The sequence below is a fragment of the Acyrthosiphon pisum genome, chromosome X (genome assembly GCF_005508785.2).
Source record: "Acyrthosiphon pisum isolate AL4f chromosome X, pea_aphid_22Mar2018_4r6ur, whole genome shotgun sequence".
In the NCBI taxonomy this organism is placed as follows: domain Eukaryota; kingdom Metazoa; phylum Arthropoda; class Insecta; order Hemiptera; family Aphididae; genus Acyrthosiphon; species Acyrthosiphon pisum.
Window position 1 is genome coordinate 46,189,416 of NC_042493.1, and position 10,827 is coordinate 46,200,242.

At 25.8% G+C, this 10,827-nt stretch overlaps 1 protein-coding gene across 1 annotated transcript in view; it reads left to right on the forward strand.

Moving 5' to 3' along the window:
- The first annotated feature begins 4,735 nt into the window (after positions 1–4,735).
- The window catches only part of LOC100159508 (ABC transporter G family member 23), a 101,771-nt gene continuing 95,679 nt past the window's right edge, over positions 4,736–10,827 (forward strand). Inside the window, exon 1 of the mRNA XM_029486565.1 lies at positions 4,736–4,916. Coding sequence (XP_029342425.1) covers positions 4,807–4,916 — 110 coding nt within the window. The 5' untranslated portion in view covers positions 4,736–4,806. The remainder of the gene's footprint in view (positions 4,917–10,827) is intronic.

Sequence of the window (10,827 nt, forward strand, 5' to 3'; positions counted from 1 at the left end):
AATGAGTTACTACCTTCTTCGTTGGAAGTCGAGAAAAAACAGTTACAAATTTTGCATCACGCCCCAAAGGAAAAATGAAATATTTTTAAATTTTTTAGGTATGTCTCGCGGACCACCTCACGATGTCTCGCGGACCACCGGTGGTCCACGGACCATAGGTTGGGAACCAGTGCTATACACCATACAATTTTGAAAATATTTTGACTCTTTTTGAGCTATTTACGGACATTTTCAGTTTTAAATTTTTTTAGTTTTTTTTCTATAAATATCAATAAAGTTTTATCTGTTGGGCCAAAAAGTGTATACATTTAATACAAAGCTCCTGATATATTGTTACAATATCAGTTGAAAAATATTAAAAATACATAGGCACAATTTTTTTTTTATAAGCATTTAAAGATCAAATTTTGACAAAATTTATCAAATTTTAATTTAAAAAATTATTTTGTAGTTAAAAATTTATAAAATGTTCAATTTTTGTATCTAAGAATTAAAAATTTAAAACAAGATTCCACGTAAGTAATTAATTCTGTTACCAAAAAATCTAAAAAATACATTTACACAGTTTATTTTTATAGTCTTTTTAAGTACAAAATTAATTTGGAAAAAATTACATATTAAAAACCTAGGATAACTATTTTAGTTATTTTGTTGTGATTGTATAATATTATTCGTGGGTACTTGAAACTTCTAAAGTAAACTATTATATATATCTATGATTTCACCACTGTTTTTTGTTGATTTATAACGCGTTATAACTTATAAGTACCTAATAGATATTAAGATATGATTAATTTGGAATTTATTATAGGTACCTATTATAGGTCAATTTTTTTTTAATACCATAGATAAGTATATATATGTCTAATACATAGACTGATATACCGTCTCCGCTCAGAATCGTTTTTCTTATACAGTGATATTATATCATTGAATTCAAATTTAATTCTATCCATTATACAGTGTCCCACTTGTAACCTGCTGTACAGCAGAGCGACATCCACTTACCCACCTTTTTCAACTTTCATTGTAACAATATATTAAGAGTATTGTATTATATTTACAATTTTGACCCTACGAATAAAATTTTATTGACATCTAAAGCAATAAAACTAAAAAAAATATTAGATACTGAAAATATCCGTAAACAGTTTGAAATAAGTGAAAATATTTTTAAAATATCAACGGTTATTAACTTATTTGTTTTAAAGTTACACCAAAAACCAAAATCTACTTTGTCGAAAACTATTTTACGTAAAAATTCCCGTTTATCCTTAATTCCCCCCCCCCCCCCCCCATTGGTATATTATAGAATATAATGGACAAAAGTGATATCTGAATATCTGATTAATATGTTTTGACGTTAAATTTTTGATGTAATTTATAACTACTTATATGGATTTGTTTATTATTTATATAATATAGTATTGATTAAATAAAAAATAAAAAGGTACCTACAACAACAATAATATTTATGTTCCCCTTGTGCTTCGCTAAAAATCTAGTAAAAAAGTATTTCTAAACGTCAAAAATGACAAAAATAAATCAATGCATTTCTTATAACAACTAAAATTAAATAGCTGTTCAAATATACGTCATAAACATATATGCAGTATTGAAATACCAATATAAATATAGGTACCTATAACCTATAGTTATGTTTTTTTTATATATATCTATCCGTAGGCAATTAACATAATGACATTGAACATATTTTGTTTTACCTTATTTAATTAACCGATTTCTCGATAGATCAACTTTAATTATTTAATACAATCTTGTTTTCATTTAATTGCAAATAAAAAAAATGTATTTAAAAATAAATATTGAACCACCTTAAATTGAATATAGGCGTATCTATTAATTAATTCATAATTAAATTTCAAAATATTTTTAAGTAACTTTTTTCTTTTATTTTTAAGAATAAAAACGAAAGACATATTTTAATAGGTCGATACAAAAATATTGTCTATAATCTATATCACACAGTTAAATAATTATAAAGAATATCAAAATAAAATAAATTCTAAGAATAAGTTTATTAATACTTTGATAGTTCGATACAAGAATACAATGCATAAAGTATATAAAAAAAAAATGTAATAAATAAATAAAATATGTAACAAAATAGAATATACAGTTAATGGAAAAAGCGAATATACAAAACCTATTTTAAATATAAAGTTCGTTGAAACTATAAAGTTTAAGTAGTTTTTTTGTAGGTACCCATGAAACATTGAGAACTTATTTGTGACCTATACTTACATATTAATATTATATTATTATATTATGTTTAATTAATTTCTAACTATCATGCAACAAAATCTTAATTTTGTGTTTATCGTGGTAGGTAATTTTGAATTTTATGAAAATGTTATTATATTCTTGAAACAAATATAGTAGTTAAATTATGATAATAAATCTTTAAAAAAAAATATTATCTAATATAATATAAAATGCTATAAACTATAAAATACACACAAAAAGTGATTCTGTGTAGCCTGTATAGGACTTTATTGCTCAACGAAGACGCTGCTCTAATATGTAATCGTCAGAAAGTGTAGCTCGGTATTCAGCTTTTATAACTTTCAATGTGAAAAATGCCATTTCACATAAACAAGTTAATCTGAAATATGTGTGTAAATGTGTCTTCTAAATGTATGTATGTTACGGGAAAAATAGGAAACCCGGGCGTTGTTATGCAATACCCGAACACTGTGTACAACGCCCGAACATTTTGGACAATGTAAGAATGACCATTGTAATACTCAATTTTTTCATAAATTGGCTGGGCATTGTACGAGATTGCCCCGGCAAAGTGTACCCCACCCGGATTCGAGTGGGCAAAGTGAATTGATTCTGGCCTGATTCGCCGACGCCCAATTCGCTGACTACTCGTTTCGCAGACGCTGAAACCGGTCTCCGGTAAAAATGGAAAAAGTTCCAATTCGCCAACAAACGTAATTTTATAAAATATAAAAACAATTTTTATATGGAAATTTAGAATATTACTATCTACAATCAAAATGTTTATAAAACTATTATACTACGATATTATTGTCATTTGTCAGTTGACAAGTAGTAATCATTACATAGACAGTCTCTACTTATTCGAAATCGAATGATTATATTGTCACGACGTCGCGTAATCTGTCATTATTACCGTATTATTATGTAATACCAATCGGTGTAAATGCAAAAAATTGGTCAAATTTGTAACTCGAATTCCCATAATAGTTGTTTAAGTGTTTATAAATAAAGTAATATAATGCTATCTTACGAGCCTAAGATTACTTTTTAGTAATAATTACCTAATTAATTTAAAACTATTAAAATAACTATAAAGATGAATAATATTCATCTTGTTCATATCAAACCACTTTTAAATAAAAAAAATGAATTATTTAGTAGGAGATACCATACTGGATAAAAACTATTAAAAGGCAACTAATATCTGAAGCGTGTATTTCGTGTTTTTTTATGATTATTAAAAATATAGTAAAATGTTTTATTTAATTTTTAATATATTCAATATTGAACGTACAGTGCCTAAATCTAAATGGACACTGTATACAATGCCCGGTCAATGTTAAATTATTCCAACTTTGCCCTCAAAAACGGGCATTGTGCACATTGCCCAATTTTCTACTTTGCCCATAATAATAAGTTCTAACAAGGGGGGGGGGGGGGCGACCGTTTGATCACTTCTCAACTATATAGACCATAGAATAAGCTAAAGTTCAACTATGAACCACTGAATTGATTGCAAAACTGTGATTCACTTACTTTAAGCACCAAGTAAATGTTTTAGTAAATGTTTTTAGTAAATGTTTTATATAGCCAATAGGTGCTTATAATTAAATCATTATAAAGTTGACGAGTTTGAACGGAATTTTAATATTAATGTACATCAAGCGTGCAGGAGTGGCAAAATTTTTTGGTTTATTGATTCTTTTTCTCCGTATTATTTAATTAATTAAGTATATTTTAATAATTTGTACTTAAGCTGTAGTGTAAATATTTATATAATAGAAAAATAGTAGAAGTATAAAGAAAATAGACAGTGCAATATTTTGACTTGGTAATGATTTTAAAATGGCTTGTAAACATTTTGGCACCATTAGTTAAAACACTAAAATAATGCGACTGCCATAAGGTATTCGGGTATTCCCGTATAGCCTAACTTATAGGATCATCTGGATAAGCCAAACTAAATTAAAGTATAACAATCAACTACTGTGTTGATGGCAAAACTGGGATTCACAAATGTTATAAGTATCAAGTAAATGTTTTAGAAACTCGTAAGTCACATATCTTAAATAAATTTAGTTATTAAATCATTATTTTCAATAAAGTTCACGGCTACATGTTATTTGAACGGAATTTGGATATTAATGTATATCCAAAGTGGAGTGATACCATTCATTGGATTCTTATTTATTTTTCTCCATATTATTCAATTGTAATTAAAATATTTTATTTCGATTCTATTTTAATAATTTGTAAAAAAAAAAAAAATATAATGATTTATTACGTAAGAACACTGTATAATTATCTGATATGAAAAGTTAAGTACTTACCTAAATAGGTATTTAATATTATTACAAATAAACGGATGAAAAAAATGCACAATTATTCCTACCACATATATCTCAAAACTAAACGGCCGTGACTGAAACGAATTTTTTTTTATGGAAACTATCAGTTATATAGTTTGTCCAATGTAACCTTAAGGTTATTTGAAACAGTTTTCTGTAGCTCATAGGTCGTAATTAGTTGATCGTGATTCGTACATCTGGATACAAAATGCACCTAAACACTGATTATGCCGTAGAAGTTAAAAATGCTTGCAAGGCTTATCCTCCAGATTTCACAGTACTTAATGGATTTAATATGAAAGTCCCGAGTGGCAGCATGTAAGTAGATAAATTGTTATAATATATAATTTTAACATTTTTTTTTTAAATTGATCTCGAAATAACATCGGTGACAAAGGCCATTAGTAAAAATTTGGTTTCGTTACAGTGAAGATTAAATAATTAAAATATTAAATTTAATGTGGTTGTGAGGGAAGAACACATCATTTTGAGGAATGATTAAAACTATGAATATCATATTAAAATAAAACATTTTTTTTTTTTTTATATGGCTTAGTGTTTTTGTATTTTAACATTTCATTAAATATTATTTTTACTATTATTTTTTTAATATTGGTAATATTACTATATTGTATATATATTTTTTTTATTATATTTTTGGAATCTAACAACGATCCTGAGTTGAGCTTATTTTAATATTTTTTTTTTGGTAATTCCTTGCGATCTTTTTAAAAAATAACAGCACAATTAAAAACTATTAAATTGCTGAGTATTTATAATGTTTATTGATATGAGTTAGGTATATTAGTTAGGGACTTATATGATCAGATTGTGTCACTTTTATGTACTTTGTACAGCATTAAAATGTAAAATTTTCAGATCTACTGAAAATAATTTATTTTTATATTATATTTGAACAATTCACTTCAACAGAACAGGTTATTTGCGTATACACTTGTTTACATTCTTATAATTTAATTACAATTTCTATTTTTTTTAAATATATTATCAATTATCATATTAGTTCATAATATAATTCTGAATGTTTTAAAAATGTTATTCGTTTGTTGGTTGCTTCTGTTTGGGGTCCTAGGATTTCGTAAAGACGCTCTGGTAAATTATTTTATTTAATTTTAATATTTGCGACGTTCTGATAAAATATATTTTATGGTAATTTTAGTGCTATTGGAGGGTCTTCTTTGGCCATTAAAGAACTGTGGATATGGCCAATTCTTAGTTTGTTTAATACGGATTCGTATTTTCTATTAGTATTATTTGCAGCTCTGCACTTGTTAGTTGTTCTTTTCGTTTCACTAAATTTTTTATTTTGTTTGAGAACAAAATTCCTTATACGTTTTTCTTACTGATACTTAAAAGTAGGTTAATATAAAATCACAATTTTTATATTGAAATAAAGTTCCAATTTGACGAAATTGAATATATATTGGATATACATATATATAAATGGGTAAACATAATATAGAATAGCGATTTCTGTTATTTTGTTGTAATTCAACAATATTCGTAGGGTCGTAGGGACTTACTAAATATTAAGATTAATTTTTAACTATTGCCTGTTTATACCGTATTATTAATAGGTACTATAATGCAAGTGACTTTATTAGTAATAATATACTAATATAAAAATATAATAATTAATAATGAATATTATACTTTGTGATATAATAATAAATAATATGCTGACAGATTGTCTCCACTCAGAATCGTTTTTCGTATGCAATGATTTATCATTGAACTCAAATTTAACTCATCCATTACAGTGACCTCCTCAATGACGAGGTAAACTCGACACATATACCTACTGTACAGCAGAGTTGTTACCTACTTGCCACTTTGCCACTTTTGTTTACTATGAATTCATACATATTTCAAGATCGATATAATTAGATGAAAAAAAATTGTGATATTCCCACAGCCTTGCTAAACGATATTGCATACTATATAATATCTATGCTAAATTAATAAAAATTTGACACGTAGTTATATTGTTGCTGAAGTATGTACTGTCAGATTAATAAAAAAATAAAAATAATATTTGATATTGTTTTATATCATTTACACCGTAGTATTATAATATTATGTGTGTTATTTATGTACCTACATAAACTACGACTGTTAAGGATTATAAATTGTAGTTAGGTAATTAAAATATTTTAACACCCAATGGCCCAGTCGCCGAGGGCTTTTTAAATAAATTTAAAAATAAATAACATAGGTAGTATGAAAATGTATATTATACATAATAAAATTGATTATAAAAATATTATTTAATTATTAATTATTTTTAATACTAGTATTTATAATTAATGACAATATGTATTTAATAAAATACTAAAATACTAAAATAATAATTATAATTATACGAATTTACAAAAAAAAATTTAAGTTGCTAAATTTCCGATACTTCGATGGTTATAAACAGTCCACACATGTGTTAGGACCTTATATTTATGAATTTTTTATATAGTTTATTTTAATATTTGAATATTATTTAAAAGGTAGTTTTAATTAAAAAAGTTGCAAATGCTAAAAATGAAATAAAATCCTAATGAAAAATAAAATACAAATTCAATTTAAAAAAAAATACTACTTAACCATATCAATATCATAGTATTATATATTATTATTTATTATATAATATTGAACAAGCATATTGCTGCAGTCATGGATCCAGAGAATGTATTATGGGATGGGACATTAATTAAAACACCATGAACATAACAATATATTACAGTTTTAAATATTTTACAGGACCGATGGTCATGTTATAATAAAATATAAAGTGTAAAGAAATATAACTATTTAAGAGTCTTTTAACCATTTAATTTAATAGCACCTATATAGTTAACCTACATGAAAGATACATTTTTTATAGGTAATTCATTAGACCAACTCAATAAAACATATTTAATCGAAATTCGGAATAATAAAACCTAATCTTACCTTTAAGAGGACGATTTTAATTTTAAAGCGAGGTATGAGTATATAAAAATTGTAAATTGTTTGTGCATTTTAAAGTACTCACAATTTACTCAAAAATTAAAATATAATAAAAAGCCCATGAGGTTGTCTAGATAATAATCTTACCTTTAGATTTCATAAGAGGTCAATTCACTCCGATTTTTAAGCTAACGGAGCAACACGTGTTCTGCTTTGCGTATAATTTGCTATATTACGCACTTGTAAGACAGAGACGACACATTCGGGTATCACGTCCTCTTAAGAGTTTATATAATTTAAAGCAGCTTGGTTTTATTTTTAATACAAATACAGATAGGTAGGTTAGGTTAGGTTAGGGTAGGTAGGTACCTACAAAAATCATATTTTCGTGTTAAGTGGTCAAATGTTTGGTTTGATTGGAAATTCATCGAATTGTAAATAGAAAAATTAACCACTAGACAATTGTGAATCGTTGCTTGACATAAAAATATTATAAAATAGTGAAAAATGTAATTAGTATAATTATTAGGTACCTACTATAGTCTATAACTAAATAGCTATAATAACTACTGCAATCAAAGATAAAATTATCAAAATATAAAAAAAAGTCTTATACTTGATTAAATGTTGTAAGTGAGTTTTTTACTATAAAATAATAATTATAATAATCACACTTGACACGCTCAATAATCATGAATCATGAATGTACCTATCTATCAATTCATTCTTAGAATATGATATTGAAAGTGTATTAAAGTTTTCATCGACAAGTAGGTGCTAAGACAATATAATTTTTTCCTACAATTTTTAATATATAAAACCCAGTACCTAAATAATATTGAATACAAAAAAAGATGGATACCGCTGTACAGTGGGTAGGTACAAGTTACAACACTATTATAGGTACAACGTACAAATAAGTCACTGTAATGGACGGTGTTAAATTTGAATTCAATAATATAATAACATTGTATACGAAACACGATACCGAGTGGAGACGATCAGCCTATATTAAAATAATATTTTTAAATTAAAAGAAAATAACATTAGATTGTTATTATTCGTTCAGCCATCTAATTTCGTCTGAATTTGAACTTAAAATATCTATAAAAAAGAACTATATTTAATAAGTTTGGATTTTTCGGTGACGGTATGAACTATTTATGAGATACCTTGTTTTAAATTTTCAACCCTTAGCTATAAAAACTAAATGTTGTATAAGTCTTGTAACTACAAAATAATTTACAAATACTCAAGATTTTGACGAATATTGTCAAATTTTAAACTTTAAATGCTTATAAAACAAATCGTACCTATGATGTATCTTTAATGTTTTTTTAAAAGTATTATTATAACAACTTTTGAGAAATCTTGCATTACATTTACAAGCTTTTCGATTCAACCATAAAATTTTGTCATCTATATTAACATTTATAGAAAAATTAGAACAATTTTAAATTTCAAATGTCTATAAACAGTTCAAATTAATTAATCGAAATATTTTAAAATTTTTTTCATGTATAGAAAATTATAAAATAAATAAATATAACATTTGTTGACAATTTCAAGGATCTACGGTTATTTATTTTAGAGTTACACCAAAAACCAAATTCAAATTTGTCGAAAACTTGATACTCGTATGTATAAAAATCTCCATCCATTTTTCTTAATTTTTTTTATTTATGTTCCCGGTGTTTTTTAAAACTATTGGGGATTTTCTATATTATCTCTATATTTATACCTTTAGAGTACCAACTTTATTTTTCCACCAGAAAAGATACTGAAATTTAAAATCGAAGTGGTACTTCGACTGCTTGTCATGTAGGTATACATACACAAAAAACACACACATCATTGTAAAAGCAATACATTCATTGCTCCGCTCAGAATCAAAAGGTTTTAAAATTTTGTTTTTATGATAAGTACTGTATCAGTGGTAATAGCTTGGAAGATCAGAATTGTTATGTTTTCTGTAGAAAACTATAAAATGTAGCCATAGAATAAAATTACCAAAATGTGTAATATTGAACACAGGTCCATAAAATATATGTGTGTTTGTTATGCATATTCTGCTCCGTTCGCCTAATAGATATAATGAAATGTACCAGCTATATCTAAGTTATGTAAATAATAATTTATATTTGTTTGTTAACAACTGTAATTGTTGGGGAGTGAGAAGAGCTATGATCAACGTTTTTAAATCAATAACAGCAATATATTATATACTTTAGTTCTCTCAAAAAGTTACTGCTATTGCTTACAATTGATTTAACACTGTAAGCTTGCTATGTGCTGCTAATAGTTTTTTATTTTGACTATCCGGTATGAATAATATCAAAGAGTAATAATAATATATCATAATAGGTACACTCAATAAAAGGTATGATAATAGTATGATGTAGGACGATATTGATACTTCGATTCGATATCAATAACACATTTTCCGATATCGATGTAACTAATTAGGTACCTAGAAATACAAACAAAAATACGTTTGGATCTATAAGAGGTGATCCATTATAAACGTATGACACTTATTATTACAGAAAACACTAACGTTTTTGAAAATATATTTTATATACAGTGTTGTAAGTCGTTACAAAACAAAATTTTTTACTCTTTTGAATAACAACACAGATTTTTAATTTCAGAGAAAAAGCAGAGGCAAAATATTATTTTAGAGTATTTGGGACTATAAAAATCAAATTTTGGAAAGGAGTTTATTAGCAAGGTATAACTTTATAAGTATTTAAATTTTGGAAAAGTGGACCCACATTTTTCGGAGTATCTCTGTACCATTCCTCTCCGCTTATAAAAACTTGAAATACTTAAACTCATAAGGTACTCGTCCAAAATTTGAATTTTATACATCTAAGTACCTACATAAAAAAAATATTCTGCTTTGGAATAAGAAATTAAATATGCATGTCACCATTATAAAAAGTTAGAAGCTTAAAAAATAAAAAGGATAAAAACAGTAAATAGTATATTTTTTTAAGAAAAAAATGTTCAATAACGTCTATAGATTTTGAAATAATGAATAAGTCTCACGCTAAATGGATCACTCGGTATAATATTCAGTTTTGTTATATTTTGACGGTAAATACATTTAACAATTTAATCGGATACCTTTTTCTAAAAATATAATAAATATCATAGCCATATAATGTTATATGTCTATTTGTCAATGGTAAATATAAGTAGCCAGTTTTCGTAAAAATCATTAATATTGTTATTTTAGATTCTGAGTGGACGATGAATGTATTGA